Raw genomic sequence first — 20,698 nt, forward strand, 5'->3', positions numbered from 1 at the left:
TTAACACGCTGCTGCGCAGAGCAACATGTCAGAGCTTTACCATGTTGTATGCGAATTCGCGTTCTATTGGGTCGCATTCTATCGGGGTAGAGGTGTATGAAGATGATTAACATGTACTGAACATAAATATCCCCATAAAGCATCAATGTCCAATCTGTCTGTCTTTTTAGAAACAAACAAACAAGAGCTCTTAACATCAACAACAAAAAGAATATTACTACTGAATTATCGGTTGCTGCTTCTCTTTTGGCAAGAATTAGAATAGTGAGAAGTATTACATAAAAGCTCAAACAGCTGTACAATGAAAAGAATATCTAGAGCAATCTGATGGTCAAGTAAGCATTTTACATTTCCTTTCCACAGTTGCAGAAAATAACATTTACTGTAAATGTCATTTCTAAGCACCCAATCTGTAAAAGTGATATCATCAGATGAACTCTAACAGGCGTTTTCTGTACAGCTTTGAACCTCCCTCTAGCACCAAAGCAATATATGGGACCATATCTACAGTGCCAAAACAACCGAATTTGATGACAATTGTGGTTGAATTGGGCAATAACGTGGTTTGGTCTGGCCTGGGCAAATGGACCCAAACTGGATCAAACCCTGTTAAAATCCAGTTCAGCCATAATCGAACTCTATTTTGGCTCAGTAGATAGATCGATCCTTCAAGGCCCCTCTGGCTCATCAATTTTCATTAACTCTCTGTCCACACCAGGGCACATAATCAGGTTGAAAATCTCTCTCAAACATAGTTCTGCCCAAATGTGACAGTAACACATCTTCCTCTATCTATGTTCAACCCAGTTACCATCATAATACGCATCACTTTTCAAATTCAAACACTAGTAGGAGGGGTCCCACAAGCAGCTTATTGACTAACAGTTATTTAAAAAGCTATTACAACTTCTTATTTGCTTAAATGGACAAAAATAGACTGTATACCTATATTAGGGAACAATGTTAACCTAGTATCTACGGTAAGGCTTCATCTACACACTACAATTTCAACATGGCTGCTATATAGATATCAAATTTTGCCATCTGAAATGGAAATTCCACAACATAAAGAAAAAGGAAGCAAAACTTAACAGCGACATCTACTTCCTGGGCAAATGCAAGAAACAAAACATTATCAATAACAATCTGACCACTACATACAACTCCAAATACACTGAACAGGTATTTGGGGGGGAGGGATAGCTCAGTGGTTTGAGCATTGGCCTGCTAAACCCAGGGTTGTGAGTTCAATCCTTGAGGGGGCCACCTAGGGATCTGGGGCAAAATCAGTACTTGGTCCTGCTAGTGAAGGCAGGGGGCTGGACTCGATGACCTTTCAAGGTCCTTTCCAGTTCTAGGAGATTGGTATATCTCCAATTATTACCTTAGCTCTGCAGAAGGACTTCAGAAAAACTGAGGAACCACCTCTTGTACCTTACATACTCTAAAAGAGACCATCTCAAAAAAGAAATCATCCCATACACTGGAAGGGAAAAAAACAACAACAGGACAACTACCTGGGGATTATGCAAAAAACCTAAAACATCTATCAAAAAACCTGATGAAAGTCATCAAAACCAACTACAACAACTCCACAACCCAACTCCAGGAGAAACCGTGGCACCAGAACTCACCATATAGACACTACACAACACCCCATCATCATTTATCAAGACCACCCCTAATCGGAGCTGAATTATCTTTAGTCTCCAAGGAACTGAACTTCTGCCCCACCACAGAAACTGATACCATACTAACATGGAGAATTAGAAGAATTCTTTCACGGACCCATCCTCAAAGAATTATTTCGCAACAAAGACACAACCCACAACTAACACATCTCCACCAATAGTCATAAGAAAAAAGAATCATCTGACTGGATACCCCCCAGTGATAAAATCACACACTTCATCATTATATTGATTGCTTTAGGAAAACTGATTGTGAAATCCATAAACATCACATCTACCACAATCTCTCTACCGCTGAGAGGACGGCTACACAGTCCCTGAAATCATCAAACAGTAATCAAACCAGCAGACAAAGGGGAGACATCACAGTTCTCAACCGTGATGACTACACTAACAAGGCCAAACAACAACTCTCCAACACGACCTACTATAAAGAAGTCAAAGACCACCCCATACCACAATTCACACAGGTACTTAAGCATATCACCAAATCCTTCCACAAACAACTCCAAGAGAAACTCTACAACTTCATTTCCCATGAAGTCACGTGAGGCACCCTCCACATGCTTCCCAAGATACACAAACAAGGGAACGTATGCAGATCCATCTTATCTGGCCATGGCACTTTTATTGGCAGATAATCAGAACTCAGAAACCATCCTCAAACCACTCATCGCACAAAGGGCCAGCTTCCTCCAGGACCCAACTGACTTCCTACAGAAAATCCACAACATTAACAATTTCCCTCAAATCATCAACCTTGCACCATGGATGTCACCTCCCTACACACCAACAGCCCTCATAATGACAGCATTGCTGCCTGCCTCAAATATCTACAAGACAATGGACAACACTCAGATAACCACTCCAAGCACACCACCAAACTCATCCATTTCATCCTCACCCATAAAAATTTCACATTCAGCAACACTTTGTCCAAACCATGGGAACAGACATGGATACTAGGATGGCTCCCCAATATGTCATCCTCTTCATGGACCACTTTGAGGAAGAATTGGTGGCCAAATATACCACAAAATCAATGATATGCCTGAGATACATCACTGATATTTTCATCTTCTGGAGAGAGTGTAGGTCATCTGTCATAGATTTCCACCATAACTTCAAAAACAACCACTACCCATCCATCAAACTCTCTCTAGAACACTCCTGCACCAGCATCAACTTCCTGGGCACCATAATCAGCTTCAACAATGGAATTCAACAGACAACTATATAAAATAAACCCACAGATCACCACACTTAACTTCACAGATCCTGTAACCACACCAAGAAATCCTTTATTTACAGCCAGGCAACACAGAATATGCTCTAAGGAGAAAGTCCAGGATATACACCTTAACATACTTACAACTGCTTTAGTTGAACAAGGACATTCCACCAGAGAAGTAGATCCCATCATGGAATGGACCACCCAAATAGAGAGAATCTGCTTCAATGCAGGGTGAGGGGAGAGAAGGAGAGTGGGAAACCACTCCAACTGCACAAACTTAGTTGTCACCTACACCTCACACTTCAACCTGTATGGGGTATCCTTAAACAGTTACAACTTATACTCAAAGGGGACCACATCTTGAAAGAAATTTTCCCCAGCCCACTCTTCTGGCCTTCAAACAACCCCTCAACTTCTCCAAGCTCATCATCAGAAGCAACCTCCGCACAGACCAGGACCAATGTAAAGCAGCACCAGATCCTGCCAGAACAGGTGAAAAACTGGAAGACATAGCTCCACTGCCAGGGTGATCAATATCCCCCACAAGACATCTTTCAAGATGCCTATCACAATATGTGGAGTAGCTCATCCAGCACACTAAATGTCTCAACAACAACTATGTGGGTGAAACCAGACAATAACTACACTCTCAAATGAACTCGCACAGAAAAATGATAAAAGATTAAAAAAAAGTCACCCATGGGTGAACACTTTTCACAAAATCATCACTCCATAGCTGACCTCTCAGTCCTCATCCTCAAAAAAAATAAAACCTGAACACCTTCAAAAGATGAGCCTGGGAGCTTAAATTCATTACTTTGCAAGACACTAAAAATCATGAACCCAATAAAGACACTGGATTTATAGCTTATTACAATAATTTAACCACCCCTTTTTTGTCCTATGATTGCAGATGTGTTAACAGGCCATTTCCCCTTGAATGGTCTCTGACAATGTGTTAGCTGCTTATACTAAACAATCTGCTCCACCTTTTATTTAGCTGTGATACTTGGAGTACCTTCCCCACACCTGAAGAAGGGTGCTTCATTGCTCAAAAGCTTGTCTCTCTCACCAACAGAACTTGGTCCAATAAAAGACATTACCTCACCCACCTTGGCTCTCTAATATCCTGGGACCAACACAGCTAAACCACCACTGCAAATCATGTTTTGTCATGTAACAACCAATTCCATTTTGTAATGCAGAAAAGACCTAGTGTTTTATGCATATCCAACAGCTATACTACAAAATGCAACTATGTTGTCTTCAGGCTGAGGGGGCAAACATTTTTCCAGACACAATTATAAAGTAAAGGGTGTGAATATATGGTTCCTTAATGCAGTTATAACACGGTGTTTTAACATTGCTTTTTTCTTTTGATACAAGCCAGAAAAAACTGTGTTATAACATGGATCGGTCATAATAATGATTCACAATGTATCTGACTTAAATACAGTAGCAGAATAATTATTCCCAGGGCCAGGGGGAAGGTTTAATGCAAATGTTCCCAAACTGGTCCATGGAACATTTCCAGGTGATGTATGAGGCATGTGCTGGGTACTTCATTTGCCACTGCATGGAGGCAAGTCAGCATCCGGATGGTCTATAAGAACAATCTCTCTAGTACAACAGTGCTCACACCATGGAAAAGTTATATTATTTATAGCACCTAGAAGCCCTAGTCTTGAACCACAGTAAGTGCTATACAAACAAATAGCAAAGAGGCAATTCCTGGCCCCAAACAGTTTACAAGCCAGTATGAAGCAAGCCACAATAGGAATTACTTTGCTGGAGCCCACACTGAGGGGAACCAGCCCCTGCATGCCCCATTGCACCCAACCCAACACCGCCACCACTATTTTTCCTTTATATCCATTTCCCCATCCTTTCATATCTATTCTTCTCCCAGCACGGCAACCCCTTCTCAGCTCTGCTTTTATTTCTTGTTGTTTTCCATTCCAGCACCGGTGTAGGAAGTTGACAGTTGCATGCTGTTTGGAGTCGGACGGGAGAATTTATTTTTGACACCCTGAGTTTAGGCTGAGCTCACAGCACTGGGCATCTCCGTTCCTCCAGCAACCAGCTCCACCAGGGGCTAGCAGAGAAGGGAACCAGCCCCCAGGAACCCAAGCGGCTCGGCTCTCACCACCGCTCCTCTCCCGAGGGCTGCAGCTCCCGTCAGCTATTCTAGCCCCCGCCGCCCGTGGGGCCGAGCTCCAGGGGAGGAAATACTAACGCTGGGGGAGGAAACCCCACCCACTGTACCCTCTGCTTCACCTCGTCGGACACCGAATGTACCTCGGCGAGACCTCGCCCACCGCGGCTGGAAAGGCAGCGGCACTGCTGCCTGCCGAGCCTCACCACAGCCCCAGGGCGCAGAGACACCGCCCGCCAGGTCCAGGTCCCAGAGGGCCCCTGCCCCACTCCCTCCTCCCGGCCCCAGAGGACTCCTTTTCCCCCTTCCCCTCCGGGCCCCACTGCCCCTCCCGCCCTAGGCCCCAAAGGAACCCAACCCCCACAGAGACCCGCCCCTCAGCCAGGGCCGCCCCGACCCACCTCGAAGAGCTCGGCAGTGGCGGCCATGTCTGCGGCAGCAGCCCCGAGCCCCTCACACCCCGCCGCCCATTGTGCCCCTGACAGGCCAGCGCCGCGGCACCGCCCCCGTCCGCCGGAAACGGGCCTGGCCTGCGCAGAGGAGCCGCAGCCCGCGCGGTGCGCAGCGCCCGGCCCGGAAGGGCGGGAACGTCCCGCCCCCCCGGTTCGCCCTCCGCCATCGCCGGGCGGGGCCGGAGCCGGGGCTGCGGCGCTGCCTCAGTCAGGCCTTCCGCTGGGCAGAGGGCGGGGGCGCCCCGCGGCCTGCTCTGGCGCGGGGGCTGCTTCGTTTTGGGGCGGGGGCTGCTCTGAGTTGGGGGGCTGCTCCGTTTTGGGGGCCTGCTTTGATTTGGGGGGCTGGGCAGAGCCAGAGAAGGGCTCCGGGTTTGGGTCCGTGGGCTTGTACTGGGGAGCAGAGGAAGAGGGTGTTCCTGGGCTGGGTGGGGAGGGGACAGAGAGATTGCAGGGGGTTGGCTTCTGCTTTGGGGGGGGGGCATTTTCTAGCAAAGAGGGTGGTCCCCTGGGTGGCTTGTGGGGGTGCCTGTTGCTGCTTCAGGCTGGGGAGGGACTTGTTGTGGGGGACAGGCAGGAATGTCACTGTTAAATGATGCCCTTAGCAGCCAGTGGGCCTGGGATGCCAGGCACCTCAGGTAACTGTCCAGCATGATGAACTGAAGTGCAGTGGTCCTGGCCTGCTAGCTGGCTGTGATGGCCCTGAGGGGAGTGTGGCTAATCAGCTACGAACAAGGGGCCTGTGGAGCCGTGCTGTTCTCCAGGTAACACTGCCTAAAATCTGCGTTAATCCAAGTCTCTGCTGCTGCTTAAAATGTGTGCGTGAGGGTGGCTCATGCAGACCTGGCAAAACAAAAAAAATTAAAATCAAGCCAGGTCATTGAGTGATTTACTCTAAATACTGTTTTATTAAAATTACCACTCCCAGATTATGATAGACCCAATAATTTTAACCATTGTGAATCTCATTGTGTCAGAGAGCCTTGACAGGGCTAGTAAACATCTCTCATTGGGCTCTGCTTCATCAGAAAATCAGGCCATTTTGGTACATGACCTAGAAGAGGCACATTAACTGTCACAGTGTTGAACATTACTTTGCAGTCAGTATAGACAGGGACAAATAGCGTGTAATGTCCTGTGTACTGATCATGGGCCTAATAGGGATGGCCATGACCAGTGGCTCAATAGTAAATGTGATTTAGCCCAGTTTACACTGATTTCAAAGTCCTGTCTAGCATTGTATTATTTATCATGACTCCTCAAGGTTATGATCTAACGCAGGGTTCGGCAACCTTTCAGAAGTGGTGTGCCGAGTCTTCATTTATTCACTGTAATTTAAGGTTTTGCGTGCCAGTAATACATTTTAACGTTTTTAGAAGGTCTCTTGCTATAAGTCTATAATATATAACTAAACTATTGTTGTATGTAAAGTAAATAAGGTTTTTAGAATGTTTAAGAAGCTTCATTTAAAATTAAATTAAAATGCAGAGCCCCCGGACTGGTGGCCAGGACCCAGGCAGTGTGAGTGCCACTGAAAATCAGCTCGCGTGCCACCTTTGGCACGCGTGCCACAGATTGCCTACCCGTGATCTAACGTGATATTCTAGTGAAGACAAGCCCATTGAAACAGCAAAATCATCCATTCTCCAGAGAATAACTAACACATATGCACTCCCCTGCAAATCCATCCTCACTTAAGGAAGAGAGAAATGCTGAAAGGTCATTTAGGTCCTAGTTCTACAAGCTAATATGTACAGGCTGGATGGACCCTTGTGCCTTCACAGAGCCTCACTGATTTCACTAGAGCTCAATGTTGGTGCGTGGGTCTGCCCATGCAGTGCTTGTTGCAGGGCTGGGTCCATAGATTATAACAAAATGAAATATTTTTTTTAAATCTCAAATGCTACTGGGAACAGAGAGAAGGATTTATTTTAAAAAAATCTATTTTCCTTTGGGGAGAGAGCTGGTACTTTTTTCAGAAATGCATGGAAACTCAAATAACTGCTCAAATGATAAGGGGCTGACTTGAACAGACAGAAGCAATGAAGTGCTAAACTGAGACTTCCACTCCATCTTTAACCTGAAGCTTGGTAATTCAGTACATATGCATTACATTACCCATTATTCGGTACAATAGGGTGAGAAACAGATCTGATTTTTTGTTTATGTTGGACTCTTTGCATTATTTAAAGACTAGTATTAATTGCAGAAGAGTATACAAAGCATTAAACCAACTTATGTGACTGATCAAATGCCATAGTAAAGCTTGGTAAGTATGAGGACAGGGTTAAAAAGTGAATACTGGTAACTAGATGAAATATAGTGAAAATAAAGTAATGTGATTGGATACAGTTATGTCATTAAAATTTTGATATTACTACATTAGTGAAAAGATATTTGATATTTCTGGGCTGTGGTTGCTTACTTACTGTTTTGTCATAATTTTATTGTATTTGCTTTATTTTTTAATAGTAACTCTTACAAAAAATCACCAATTGGCATTGTAAGGACATCAGTATTTTCATAACAGCTTGAATGATGATATATGGAACGTTTCGACTCCTTCCCAAAAATAAACAAATAAAACCAATCGCCATACTGGGATTAAACTGCATGATGCCAATTAAATATTTTTATTAATATATTGTACTTCAAGTTGACGGTGTCTCATTGTAATTTTAGGAATTAATTTTTAAAATTTCCGATTTCTGAGAGAGCAGTAAAATAACCTATACTATTTAATATCATAGAGGTAGCCATGTTAGTCTGGATCTGTAAAAGCAGCAAAGAGTCCTGTGGTACCTTATAGACTAACAGACGTTTTGGAGCATGAGCATGCGTCCGACGAAGTGGGTATTCACCCACGAAAGCTCATGCTCCAAAATGTCTGTTAGTCTATAAGGTGCCACAGGACTCTTTGCTGCCATACTATTTAAATTCTTTTTTTTTAAAAATAGTGTGGGGGGGGATTGTTTGTTTGTTTTTATTCCTCTGATGTTAATGAGGGTGTTTTCATTAAGAGAAAAACCAACTACAGTGTCTGGTGGCACACAGAAAACCATGAAGATGACTCTCTACAAAATGCTGTCAAATGATCAAAGCAAACAACTGAAAATGTAGAAAAACATTTTTGATAACTTCTTTGAGTTTTGGTACTCTTCTATTTGTAACTGGAGAGTAGGTAAAGTATTTTCAGACAGAAGTGTGATTTTTGCCCAAGTTGATTGTAACCTTCATATAGAGAGAGTTCTTTGGGCACTAAAGGGGCATTTTCCAAGAAGAATTTATTTATTTAGGACTCTTAATCCTTTAGAACTGAAAGCACAGAGAGTAGAAAGGCTTCCGACTAGAAAAGCCAGTTGTGTTTTCGTGGGAAGTCTCCTGCCTGTTTGAGAGTAATCTGTATGATTCTAGAGGATTGTTGTTCTCCAGAGAATGAAAGAAGGAAACCTGGACATATTGAGGATAGGAAAAAAATTGTGGGGCCTGAAGAAGGGGTAAAAGTGGAGGGATGCAATCTTGTACTCAATTCAACACAATCAGAGAATCCAGAACAAGACAAAAAGAAAGTAGTCACCTCCAACCTCAGATGAAGACTGCTTTACCCTAGAAATTCCTCCTCTTATATGTATTAGAGTAGTACTTAGAGGTCTCAGCCACGATTGGGGCTCTATTGTACAAACACATAGTAAGAAACAGTCCCTGCCCTGAAAACCTTACAGTCTAAACAGACAAGCTGGACAAATGGTGAGAGAGTAAATAGAGAGAGATAGGTGAAGAGCCAGGAAATAGAACTCAGGTTTCCTGAATCCTAGTCCAGTACCCTATTCAGTACTGCTTTCTATTAAAACACTTTGTTTCCCAGTTAACTGCATGGAAGAGGACAAAGAGCATCTTAGACTTCTAGTGATGTCCAGACAAAGATCCTGTCAGTTTTCTAGGAGAATTAATAAACCTGTGGCACATAGTTGTGGTGGAATACCCAAGTTCATTATCATCAGTGACCTTAACTTCAACATAGATAATACAAAGAATGTCTTAACATCCAGTTGACTATCTTGCTTAGAAACCTGGGTTTCAGAAAAGTCATCTCCAAACTCATGCACTCAGCTGGATGCATGCTGGATCTGATGTTCAGCATAAGTGAGGACATTGGAGACATCACAAACATTCCACTCTCTTGGTCTGATCACATCCATGTCCAGGCAAAGATCAGAGCATTCACTCTACAGTATCTTATAAAGATAGGTGCACCACCACAGCTGATTCACCAGTGAAAACTTTTAAATCCATGAAATTGTCAGCATGTCCTTGAACGAAAAACCACAAGGCTAAGAGACCAGCAAGTCAGTAAAGCAATATAATCATCTGATGATCAACACCATCAGTGCTTTGAATCCAAGCCTGTACTCCCCATGCATAGAATGAGATCACTGTGGCTTGCTGACAAACTTCAAGCAGATGAAGTGTGCTGGCAGAAGACTGGGATATTAGTGATGCAAAACTTTACACCCCAAGCATTTCCTCTTTCCATATTTTCAAAAAAGCATCCAAAAACAAGAGGTAATCCCCAAGGTAGAATTTGGTCTCATCCTATTCAATTATGTTTAACAAGCCCGAAGAAAAATTCAAGCTGTGAAACAGATCCATGCCCTTACTGTTCATCATGTATATGAGACCACTTGGAGAGATGATTCTCAAACTTTTTCCTGTGGCCCATGTGTAAATCACACAGTTCTGGCTTCTCTTTTTGTTATGCTTTCTTATCCAGGCATCCAGGCTCTTCACTACAAAGGCCTAGATGCTTGTAAAAACCAGCTGAAATCAACCAGGAGAAGCCAGCATAGCTGCCTCCAGTGAGGGTTTCTGCCAAGAGAGGAACCAGAAGAGACTGGAGCTGTCTGCCAGTCAATGGGAGAAGAAACCTCCAACTAAGGAACAATGACCTGAGGAACAAGGAGTCAAAGGGAGAAAGGGAGCAGAACACATGGAAGACACAGATAAAATGAAGTGCAAAAAGACTGAGAGGCTGTCATCCTATCTTTAATTTCTGTAAAATCATGTAATAGAGTCTGTTTTAAAAATTCATATAAACATATATAATGTGTGTGTATGTGTGTATATATATATATGTGTGTGCGTATAAAAAATAACTTTTGCTCCCCTGTTGCTTAAAGCAGTCCAAGAGCAACACACACACACACAAAAAAAGTTTGGCCCAAATAGGAATCCGTTTCAGGATGATTAGGGGATGGAGTAAACCAGTGACAACACTGTTCCTCTTTTGTCAATTGTTAAAAAGTCAAATCTTCAATTGTTCCCGGTGGATATAAATTAGCCTAAAAAGAAAATGGGGATTTCCCTCCCCCTCTTAAAACAAATAAATAAACTAATACTGTTTGAGGATAAATTACCAAATGTAGCATAAAATAGCTGGCTTGGTTTCTCTCAAATTCTCTCACTAGAAAATCAGAGAAAAAAATGCAAAGAACATTGATACAAAATAGAAATTTTAAAATATACAAAATCTTTTAATGCAATATTAAGATTATATGCATTTCTTAACCTTTTAAAAAAGTTATATTACCGTAAGTTATTACAGTAGTCTTAAATTACACATACTGTACATAAAATTTAGAATCCAATTTTGCCCACATATAAATCCATACATCTCCTGTTGAAAAAAATGGACTTTTTTATTGAAAGGCCTTTGTATATTACAGTAAAGGTTGCTGGCTAGCCTTAATATTAGATTAATTTAAGTAATCACCACTCTACAGATTTTATTATGTAAGCTCTTGCCTGTGCAGTTTTGGAATTACAGAATTATGAAAGTCCACAGTGGAATAGCAATGCAAAACTACATGTATGAACTAACATTGATATTATGTATTTATGTTCTTCTGTAGTCTTAAATATTATTATAACAACACTAAAGGTAGCAGAAATTTTGTATTGCACAAATGCAAAACTTATTTTTCATTTTTCCTGGAAAATTGTCTGGAAACTAGTCCTCAGTGAATAAGTTCTAGCTTCCTGAAACGTTTCAACTTTTAAAGTTCTGTTGCACAGGTGTTATTTATGCGTCTTTTTATTTTAAATAGTCTGTATCTTTTTATAACAGAAAAGATACATATCTTTATTCAAAAATGGGTGAATACTTTTGTTCAAACTTTTCAATAAAAATCCATTGTTGCTAAAAATCTTCTATATTATTAGCAATGATTTAGGCTCTAATTTGCAAGTTGCTCTGGGTGGGCAGACCCAGTCACCCACTTGTTTCATTGGGGTGTCATAGAGATCCGTGAACATATAATTTGCAGGATGAGGGCCTTCAAATGTTCTCTCTGTGCTTTTATGTTTGACTGAACCTCAACCCTGACTATATCCATCTTTATAATACTCCCTCTCGGAGCAGCAGCGGAATTTCTGCGTTTGGCTAATTAGAGAAGACACAGTATAGCTCAGACAATAAATATCAGGAAGTGTGTGTGTTTTGTTTTATGGGCAGAGTAAGACGAGTAATGCTAATGAATTTTCTGTTTCTTTATTACAGGCATTACCCCACTGTTGAAAAACGAGCAAAAGCCTTCAATGGAGCAAGCTATGTGACCGTACCAGAGGACAGTGTTTTTCTTAAAGCATTGCTTTTTGAACTGAAGCTGACAGATCCAGACAAGAACTTTGTGGAATATCGAGATAGCTGTTCTCGAATCAACAAGACTTCAGTGTATGCGCTTCCAACAGGAGGAGGGGACCTCTGGCCTGTCCTTGCCTTTCAGAAGAGTGGTTTGATATATGTTTGTCTTCCCCTAGTTGAGCAATCCTTGAAGCCACGCCCACCCCTTATTAGCATTAGTGGAATCTCACAAGCCTTCGCTCTCTTGTCAGGATTGCTGGCCTTTATTAACTCCAGTCAGAAGAATGAAGCTGAGATGAGTGCAAAAGTGGGCCAACTTCCAAGTTTGCTCATGCAGGCCTGTCCACTTGGCACCCCATTAGATACAGACTTGAATGGCTTATTAGATAACAGTCATGTTTCTACAAACCACATGCAGAAACAACCAGTTTGGAGAATTAGCACATACAAAGGCAAACCTCAGGTTAATGTTTGCATCACTGAAAAAGTCAAGTCCATGCAATATGACAAAAGGGATGTTGCAGATATGTGGCAGGTTTATGGAACTGTAACTTGTAAGGTGAGGATATTTCTGGTACAAATCTGACTGACCTGTTTAGCATATGAACGCACTAGGAAAAGTAAAAAATTCAGTTCATTTTACCTTAGCATATGGGGCAATCGAACTAAATAGCTTTTATGCCTAAATGTATACCAGAGGGTATTTATTAGATTAATGAGCTAAATCAGAATAAAAATGTTGCTTTACTGTTATTTTCTCGCATTCATCACACATTTTTTTCACTAGCTATTTATGGGAAGTAAAACCAACACTCCTCTCAAGCATCATCCAGATCCAAAGTATTTTACAATGTTCTTATTATTTTAAATGAAATAGTAAGTGTTTGCCTTTAAGGACAGGGAATGGGAAATAACAATTACAGTGCCAAATTTACCCCAGCCATCTAATAAAGGTTTAGTAATGATCAACAAAAAACAAAATTCTTAAATGAGAATGTTACAAATATCTTTGCATTAGCATTTTTAAAATTGCTTGGTGGGTTTCTAGTAAATGAAAGTTTAATTTTATATCTTGCTTTCTTCTATTAAAACAAAATCATGCATCCACACATGCTGTTTATACAGTAATTCCTAATCTTGCTAAATCTAAGGACATAGATTCTTATGAAAGAAAACAGCTTTATGATTGTTTTAAATAGCTTCTGTATGTGTTTCAGGTGTTTATTTTTATTAGTAAAAATGAGGAAGTATGTTGGTTAAGTAGATTAATAATAATTTTATGAAACATGCTAATATTTGTATCTTTAATAGTGAATCCAGTAGCTGTATCAAATGATTTAAAGTTCCTCTTCTTTGTCATAAATTGTGCTAGAGAAGTGTGTGACATTATTATAACGAACCACTTTTTTAGCTGCTACTGTTTGATAAGGAGAAAAGAAATTCTGATAAAATGCATCATGGTAATTTAATTATTAGCAGTAAGTGTCAACATGCTCATCTCATAGGGAAGCTGACCAAAGTATACTGCTCTTGAAGACACTGGGGTTTTTCCCACCAGTTGTGCGGGTGGGGATTATCTTGGTGCAGAGATTCTTGCTCTCAATAGGGCAGGTTTCTGGGTCACTTCGCAGAGTAGATAGCCAGTCATAAAAAGAAAGTATTGGCATATTATTGAATATGTCTTATCAAATTCTTAATGTATCTGTTACTGCATGTGCTTGGTTCATTTGCATCTTTTGCCAAGGAGTGCTTATTAATTAAAAAACTGTTCTATAAAAGAGTCTGTGTTAATACTCCTTAGGATATCAGAAGGTTAAAAATTAGGGAAAAGACGTGGGTTTGAAAGTATATCTGTCAATCTTCACATGCTAGCCCATTTAAAATTCTTTAGTGGGATTGTTTATTTTTTGTTTTATTTTCAAATGTCTAGTTCTGATTTTAGAAATATTATTGAGTAATTTCCTGACATTTTGTGTTCCAAGTGTGATTTGGAAGGAGCTACATCAAATGTGACTGTCAGCTTGAACCTCCCTGCCAATGGCTCTCCACTCCAGGATATCCTGGTGCATCCCTGTGTGACTTCTCTTGACTCTGCAATTCTTACTTCCTGTAGCGTTGATGTCATGGATGATTCTGCATTTAGTGGGCCATACAAACTTCCTTTCACTCCTCCTTCTGACTTATTCAATTTGTGCTACTATACATCCCAGGTAACTACATTCCCTGATGCATATAACTTACCACTCTTTCAAGTGGGTGTGGAGGTGGGAGAGGGGAGAGAATCTATATTTTTGAGAAAGTTTAAGTGAGCTTCCTCAGGGATTAGCGAACTTTACTCTGACACAATAGAGCAAAGATAAGGTGCCAATAACTGTTCCTATCACACCACAAATCTATGTAGCATAAGTGACCTGAGGAGCCTGGCTTGCAGGTTCATTAAAATATATATAGTTCTCAACATAAATTAATCAACTATTAAGTTACTTACTATTATTAAAGAGCATAACTAACTTCTTGAAGGTATTGCTGAATTATTCCTAAAATTAATGTACTCTCTTCAGGTGCCTGTACCACCAATTTTGGGATTTTACCAGCTGAAGGAAGAAGAATTGCAATTAAAATTAACAGTTAATTTAAAACTTCATGAAAGTGTAAAAAATGCTTTTGAGTACTGTGAAGCTCGTATACCTTTCTTTAACAGGTAAGAGTAAAGAAATCCTAAATAATTTTCTTCACCTCCCTAATAGTCTTCTTAGAATGTGGATCGCATGGATCAACATATCAGGATTAGTTCCCCCTCAAGTTTATGCCCAAGGCTGTTGTAATTGAGACTAAGAAATCATCTAAGATGTATTCAGACTCAAATGAGATACTCAGGATATTCACCTGGATCCTGATTCGGGAGGCCTTTTTTTTATCAGTGGTACCAACAGTCAGGACAGATGCTTTCTCCAACCAGATTTATGCTACTACTCTTAAAGGATAACTTGGATCACTTTTATTGAATATCCTATTAACCTCTACCATTCTTTGTGCCAAATTCAGCCACCACCCACCGGGTGGAGTAAGTCTTGAGGTTGCTTCCGAACCAGAATCTCCCAGTTGTAGAGACTTCTAATCATAGTCAAAAATCAGATTATCCAAATATAGTTATTTAAAATTAAAACTTGTTTTATTAAGCCTATCTGACAATTGCTATGAGTATATTGTCATATAATTATAATTAAATTATAACAATGAAATTCTACAAAGCTGCTGACATTGATCATAGCAGTGATAAAATGCTGTCAGTGAAATAGTCACCAAAAGCTCTACTGCAGTTAATACGTTAAAACAGTAATGATCCCCCTTGGCTGTAATTTCTTTCCACAAGATAGCAGTATGTTCAGTTCAGTGTGATTTGGCTGTGTACACATAAATAGTGGCATTCGTTTTAATACATTTGTTGCTTTATTCAATAAAATACCTGTCAATAAATAGTTGTATGGTGTTCGTTCCAATGACATTTTACTCCCTTTTCTACAATAGGGGTCCAGTCGCTCATTTGGAGTACAAAGTTAGTTATGGCCAGCTAGATGTATCTCGAGAGAAAAGCTTATTGGTTTGGGTCATAGGTAAGCTGAATAAAATACATCAATTTTTTTTCTAGTCATTTTTGTGTACACTTGTTTATCTAGAATTTTACTGAGGCTGTTTTTGTTTCTAGGACAAAAGTTTCCCAAATCGTTAGAAATTTCTCTTACTGGAACTGTGACTTTTGGTTCTATGAGCAAAGAGCAACCAGTTGATCCAATTTGCAGTGGGAGCACTGCGTATGTAAAAGTGAGTTGTAGTCTGTATGAGAATTAGTAATCACTTTTTATTAACTAAAATTGGCTATGAAACTACATTGATTTGCATCACACATAATCAGTATCTTTGTTCTCTGTTTTCTCTAGAATGCTCCTTCCTATCAATTTTATATCTTTGCACACCAAGGGTGACACAACTTAGATTGCCAGTATTTCTGAAGTAAGACTACAAATATGCATCTGATTATGTTTTCTCCATATTTTTGTAGCTTTATTTTAGGATCCCAGACTACACGCTTACTGGATGTTATGCAGACCAGCATTCTGTTCAGGTCTTTTCATCAGGAAAACCAAAAATAAGTACATGTGAGTTCAAAATTATTGATTATTTAGTTGAAACAGCAAAGTGGAGTCATGAAGTACAAATAACTGGCTGAGTTTTAAAATTAGATTATTTTTGTTGATTTTATTAAATATGATTTTCAAAGTTAGTGAATTTCAGTGTAAAAGTCACTAAAGCAAAAACGTGTCTATCAACCCTTTTTTATTTTTTTAAAGTACCTTTTTAATCAAATGATGTGACTGAGCCTGACAAGAATGTAAAAATTTAGTGACATGGTAACTAGAAATATCATACCCGCTCTTACAGTAAATAGTGCAGTCTTTTTGACAAGATATGCCATTATGAACAACACTTGGAAAAATGAATTATGAACGCCATGTAGAATAGCTACTGTATTCTAGCTCCAACCTAAATTATGTCTGTTTTAAGACTTGTACCTGATTTAAAAAAAAAAAGGGTTATAGAAGGAACAATATGCACGTGGCATAAGTGGATAATCTCTGTATTTTAAATATTCATAGGGCCCCCATTACCAAAGTATCTGAGTGCCTCACAGTCTTTAATATTCTTTAATATATTTATCCTCACTACACGCCTGTGATGTAGGAAAGCGCTGTTATCCCCAATTAACAGTGGGCCATTCTTTCTCCGATGTGTTTGAACACTTAAGATTCTTGAGTCTTCACCCAAAAAGTACCACTGTTGGGCAAATATTAGACATTCATTATATGTGAGCAGGCAGCGGTGGCTAATAAAGTCACTGTTCTATTTGCTGCTGCTTTATTTTGTAACTTTTTCCAAGTACCTCAGCAGACGCCCAGAAATTCCTCATGAGAACTCTAGTGATGCCAAACTATTCATCACAGCAGTTAATTGTCATACCATATATATTTATGTTGAATACACAGTTTATATTCATTAAACAAAATCCAAATCATACGCCTGAATTTGAGTTAACCTCTGTTTGAATTATAAGCTTGTGACCAATGTATTAGTAGAGGTAATTGAAGCTGAGACTTTAAATATCTCCTCTTCAAAAACAATTTTCAAATAATAATTTAAATATTACAATGTAAAGAGACCATTACACTTTTTCTGTCAATTAGTGAGAATGGATCAATATTTTCTTAAATTGAATAAAGTAATATCTTAATGCAAGACACCATTTAATGTTTATTTTGTCTATCTTTTTTAGCCCGGGAATTGATTTCCTCAGATTATTACATCTGGAATTCCAAAGCCCCAGCACCTGTAGTGTACAGAACATTATTTTTCTAATTTCCCTGTGAAGAATTTTTGTATTTGAACAAAAAAGACTGCTATCAAGCGTGATGTTAATATATTGTAAAGTGGGGGGAGAGCAGTATTTTTAATGAATATGTTTGTATTTAAGTTTCTGTTTGGGGGGAAAACATATCAGTTTATTTCAATTAAATTAAAATTTATCTTGTTTGCTTTAAAATTTTTAGTCCTAGATATTATTTGAAAGAATACACTTTAAAATCTGATTCCACCCCTCCATTGCTACCCCACACATCTCTTCCTGCTATTATTAACTTTTACAAAATAAAGATCCAATGCTGCAAGCTGGTATGGATGAGCCCTGTTCATATGCAGAATGCCACTGACTTCAGTGTGTTTCTGCATAGGCACCAGTGTCCATTAACACACACAAACTTACAGGCCCACATGAAGTGCCTGATCTTACTCCTATAATGAAGTCAGTTGGAGTCAGATTGGCCCCTAAATTAATAGGGCAGTCCAATAGCAAAGAATCCTTTTTATCTTTGTCTTCATACAGCTGCTCTTCCCAATGGTTTTGTGTGTGGTTCTGTATGAAGTACATATGAACACTTTAGCTCATTTATATTTTAGTAATGGCAAATGAATTGTATCGTGCTTTTAAAGTTGTGAACAATAACCACATAATTACATTGATAGCAATAATCTGGCAATCTACCTTTAGATAGCATTGTTATAGGAGACAGTAGCAAAGATGATACAGAGATGCAAATACAGTTTAAAAAATAAATGACAGAATATTAACCAAAAATAGCTAACAAAATTATCCAAGTTTGTTAACATGCTGAGAAGCATCACTAACCCATTTTCGTTGGAAAACTGGGCTTAAAGGAAACGGAGCGTGAGTTTACAGAGGCAAACCACCAATTTTGAGAAGAAAATTGGTATCTGCAGGAACACAGGAAATAAACTTTGAGAGAGATATCAGGAAATGAGCAAATTGTGAAAGGCTGGTGGGAAAAAAATGGGAACCTGGAGAGCAACACAAAAGAAGAGAAGAATGCTGCCTCTAATAACTGAGCACTGTGGCTGCTGCTACAGCACCTCTTGTTTGACTGTACGCTGTGTGATAAATAAGATTAGTGATTATATAAGGGGGAAAGTTTTAAGCTATAATTTAAATATGCTTAGATTGAGATAGTAATCTAATTGGTTGGTTAAACGTTCTAAAGAGTAGATTAATTTATGTGAACCGTGCAGCTCAGCTGAAACTGCTATGCAAACTTCTAAGGGACACCTACAGTATGGTGGAATTAAAATGACCCATTTTACAAAGATGCTGAATTCATTTTTACTACTGGACAAAGAGTGCATTCATAAATTTCCTAGAGTTTTGACCCCACCCCTGCCCCCCAAAGACGCTGTCATACATACAGACCAACACTGTGCTCAGATTAGGCTAGAGAATTATTTTTTTTTTAAAGTTAGGGCATGGTGTGCCCCCCGCCTCCCTATGTACAAGAAAGCTACAGAAGGGCCATGAATCTGAATTTCTACTTGTGGGGATTGCTTTGCCCCATCCCAGTAGAGGGAAAGGGGATTTGTTCACCCTTCATAGCAGGCATTGCCTTTGTAATTCACAGATGTCCAAGAATCTCCAGGACAATCCTGTGTATCTTGGAGCATCAACAGGGGCTGAGGAATTCATTGTGTGATAGGAGGAGCTCCATGAAAGCAGGGCTGCTTCACAAGCTATGCTCGTTTTGGTTTGCCTCCTGTCCATGCTTCCAAATCTCCCTTAGTGAGGAGGACTTCAGTATGCAAGAAGGGAAAGTGATTGGCAGAATTAATTTACATGCGGATGTCAGTGAAGGTTTGGAGGGGGATGATAGTGCAGGTGGTGTCTCTCCTCAGGCCATGACCAGCCTCTCTCACCTCACTGGAAACCATGGACATCTTATGGCAGAAAAATCCTTCATAGTCAGACGATGAGGGAAATATTACTACTTCTCAGTCCCCTTCTGACAAAATGTGGCTCATTGGCCTTCAATGGGACGTTTTGAGAGCATGATTTGGCCCATATGTTGGAAAGCAGCTATGAACTAGTCAGCCTGAAAGACAAATGGAGGTAGACCAAGCATGTCTGAGCTAAACAGCTTTGTTTAATAGCCACAAGACCCCTCTCTGATGTGGTGATTGTGAGATAGCCACAGCATGAACAATGGGAAACAGTGTTGTTGGTTTTTTACTGCTAATTATAACCACCACAATCCCTCATGATACCTAATGGAAATGCTATCTGGAAATGTCATGCCCACAGCTGAGATTACTATACAGGAGAAGTTAGAGAAAAAATTCTCTGTTTTCTCAATTTGTTTACTTTGTGTATTTCATGGTATGTTGTGTCTAGCCAGGTTCGCTGTTTCCCTATCAGTTTTCCTCATTTGTGTGGGTCTTTCACACACAATAACGGTGAGAAAACCTTTTTTTTATATCAGGAAAATGTGATTGCGAACCCACAAAATTTTTAGGGGGACTCCAGGGTAGGTGTTCCTTCAACTACTACTAACTTGTTCTGATGTTAATTAGACATCAAATTGATGTCCCTTTAGTTGCTTAATAATGTACCAAGCCTCTTTTTCAAGCTAAGGTCATCCATTTAATAATTACTTCAAATAATTATTCAATATTTTCTCTACCAAAGGGCAGTTTTAAGAATATTTTTTTATACACAGTGCTCTTTCTCAGAGGAAGGGCCCTGACTCTTGTAATTCCATATTTGCACCTCTCACAGATACAGCTGCTAAAGCTAGACATTTTTAAATCAGCACGTCTAGATAATTTACATCCAAGAGTTTAAAAGAGCTGGCCAAGGAGCTTTCAGACTATTAATGTTTATTTTCAATAAGTCTTAGAACACAGGGTAAGTTCCAAAGGAGAGGAAGAAAGCTGATGTTGTGCCGATATTTTAAAAAAAGCAAATGAGACAACGTGGGTAATTATAGGCCTATCAGCCTGACATCCATGTGGGGCAAAATAATGGAATTTACTTAATCTGTTTTGATTACATACTTTTATTAAACAAGCTTAATAGTGTTTTTTTAATAAACTTTGTACTACACATTTTGATGAAACTAAACCAACAGTAAGTCA

At 39.8% G+C, this 20,698-nt stretch overlaps 2 protein-coding genes across 4 annotated transcripts in view; one reads left to right on the top strand and one right to left on the bottom strand.

Annotated features, from left to right (window-relative positions):
• Positions 1–5,715, bottom strand: part of EXOC5 (exocyst complex component 5) — a 42,957-nt gene extending 37,242 nt beyond the window's left edge. The window contains exon 1 of one of the 3 annotated variants that reach the window (XM_039534852.1): positions 5,482–5,715. In XM_039534852.1, the coding sequence (XP_039390786.1) occupies positions 5,482–5,699 (218 nt within the window). In that variant the 5' untranslated portion in view covers positions 5,700–5,715. Of the gene's footprint in view, positions 1–5,223; positions 5,243–5,481 lie in introns of those variants that run through there. The other 2 variants (XM_039534853.1, XM_039534854.1) reach the window with 2 other exon arrangements.
• A 283-nt stretch (positions 5,716–5,998) lies between these two features.
• AP5M1 (adaptor related protein complex 5 subunit mu 1) lies at positions 5,999–18,880 on the top strand. The gene is made up of 8 exons (XM_039534855.1): positions 5,999–6,293; positions 12,086–12,728; positions 14,152–14,379; positions 14,731–14,870; positions 15,698–15,783; positions 15,876–15,991; positions 16,230–16,326; positions 17,499–18,880. The coding sequence occupies exons 1-8, from the start codon at positions 6,226–6,228 to the stop codon at positions 17,579–17,581; spliced, it is 1,461 nt and encodes a 486-aa protein (XP_039390789.1). The 5' UTR covers positions 5,999–6,225; the 3' UTR covers positions 17,582–18,880.
• The last annotated feature ends 1,818 nt before the right edge of the window (positions 18,881–20,698 follow it).

This window comes from Mauremys reevesii, linkage group 4, assembly GCF_016161935.1.
Source record: "Mauremys reevesii isolate NIE-2019 linkage group 4, ASM1616193v1, whole genome shotgun sequence".
NCBI lineage: Eukaryota > Metazoa > Chordata > Testudines > Geoemydidae > Mauremys > Mauremys reevesii.